The sequence below is a fragment of the Teleopsis dalmanni genome, chromosome X (genome assembly GCF_002237135.1).
Source record: "Teleopsis dalmanni isolate 2A chromosome X, ASM223713v2, whole genome shotgun sequence".
Lineage (NCBI taxonomy): Eukaryota > Metazoa > Arthropoda > Insecta > Diptera > Diopsidae > Teleopsis > Teleopsis dalmanni.
In genome coordinates, this window is record NC_051848.1 from 83285992 (window position 1) to 83288297 (window position 2306).

Sequence of the window (2306 nt, forward strand, 5' to 3'; positions counted from 1 at the left end):
CCTAACTTGTCCAATAAATCATCTATCAAGGGCATTGGATAATTATCTTTTAATGTTACTTTGTTTAATGTACGATAATCGACACACATTCTTAATTCGCCTGTCTTTTTCTTCACTAACACAATTGGTGAAGAAAATTCTGACTCACTTTCCTTAATAATACCTTTGGACGTATAGTCATCTAACATTTTTTGTAACTCATCTTTTTCTGTATATGCAAGTCTTCTTGGGGAGTAATTAAATGGTTTAACATTATCTAAACTGATCTTCATTTCACACTTTATCTCGGGTTCTTTTGGACGCACTGGTGTCAGATAACATTTAGTAAATAACTCTTCTAACGACACTTTTGTTTTAAATGACACTTCTGGACCAATATTACATTTTTCTTTATGTTCATCATTTATATCGATTGCTAAAATACTTTCTTCAAAAGTTTTTGCATCGTCACAATTACTGTCATCACTTAATTTTATATTTTTTTGATATTTAAATCTACTGTTTTCTTTTGGCTGATCTTTACAACAATTTTTCCATATTATCTTTGCATTGCTTTTTCTTAAAAAATCTCTACCTAAGACTGCTTGGCTGCCCATAGAATCATCAGCAACTACATAAAATTTAATCATTACATTTTTTTTATTCAAAAATATCAAACAACTTATTTCTCCAACTATTTTTAATTTACTTTTATTAAGGCCAAAATATTCTACATTCGAAATTTCATTTAACTTTACCGCTTCCGGTACACAACATTTTTTCAAAAAACTAATTGGGCTGCCAGAGTCTATTAGGCATTCTAGAAATAAGGATACTTTATATAAGCCTATAATTGACATACGAAAATACCTTACATAATTATTTTGTTGTTCGTTGGCGTTGAATTTTTTACTGGGACAGACTGCAACCCGGTGTTCCAAACTACCGCATCCATAGCAAGCTCCGAATGGACGTTTCGGTTGACGACACTCAGCGGCAACATGCCCAGTATTACTGCAGTTAAAACATCTTAAGCCTTGCTTTACACGCCTTTCATTCGTCGACACTGTCCTAGCAGTATTTTGATTAACATCGCCAAACGCTGCTACCAATTTTTCTTTTGATTTGAACTGCTGCATTTTTGCAAGCATACGCAGTTGTGGATCACGTATTCCATCAACAATGTATTCAACTAACTCTTCTTCCGACATATTTATCAGTAATGATAAAACAATTTTATCGTTGTAATAATCAACAAATTTTTCATCATCGGACCACAAACGTGTTTCAAATTTGCGACGCAATTGAACAACACTCTCTTTTGAGCCAAATACGGAAATCATTTGTTCGATCAATATTTTACTGCTTTGTGTAAGAACATTTGGTGTAGAGTGGAGCCAATTTTGTACTCTACCTTTTGCTTTCGTTATAATAAGTGTTCGAACTACATTGTCTTCTAATTCGTAAGCTTTTTCTAACGCTTCAAGTTGCGTAACCCAAACATTAAAATTGTTACCATCGCATTCCGGTAAAAATTCTTTTAATATTATGAGCGGTACTTCTTTTCTTTGTACTGAATGTTTACATTCGCTTAAACTCGAAGTGTTTAATTGTAATTGAGTCATTTTCTTTGTCAATTCATTCTCTTTTTTAAACAGATCACGCTCTTTCTTAAGCAACTCAATTTCTTTTTGCATGAGTTGCATTTTTTTTATTTCTTCTTCTCTAATAGTAGTTTCTCTTTGCATTTTTGCTTCCTCTGTTTCTTTGTTATTCACTTCCTCCCTTACAATTTGATTTCGCTCGTTACTCACAATTTCACAATTTTGTACAACAGACTGCTCAACTGCTTCATCACATTCTGGCGTCACTGTTTTTTTTATGCTCATCGGCGCACACTCACTGCGAATATGCTGTGGCACTTTTGTTAAACGCGCAATCAACTGCGTTTTGTTTCCACTTACTTGCAACTTCAATTTTGTCAGCCAATTTTTTAGCTCCTCCACCGTTAGATCATCAAAACATAAAACGTCAGCTATGCCATCCATTCTTCACAGTTTTATATAAAAATTTTATATATATATATTTTATTACACACGGGCTTTAAAAAAAAATTTTTTTTTTTTTTTACTTGATCCCACTTCTGAATTTTAGTAGAAACAACCAACATCTACTTTGTTCGACGGTCGTCACGCAACTGTCTCTTTTATTATTCTTTCTCTTAATTCTACCTTAGTTTACATGTGTATGCTTAATTCTATCTTATGACTACAATACTTATATACTATCATACATCTACAATACTTATACTACTACAATATGGATGT

General features: G+C 32.7%; 1 protein-coding gene across 1 annotated transcript; it reads right to left on the reverse strand.

The window, feature by feature from the left end:
- Positions 1-708: 708 nt before the first annotated feature.
- On the reverse strand, positions 709-2053 carry LOC119662099. Its single transcript, XM_038071648.1, has 2 exons — positions 855-2053; positions 709-799 (listed from the first exon to the last, which is right to left on the reverse strand). Exons 1-2 carry the CDS (start codon positions 2025-2027, stop codon positions 791-793), a joined length of 1182 nt encoding a protein of 393 aa, XP_037927576.1. The 5' UTR covers positions 2028-2053; the 3' UTR covers positions 709-790.
- Positions 2054-2306: the final 253 nt, after the last annotated feature.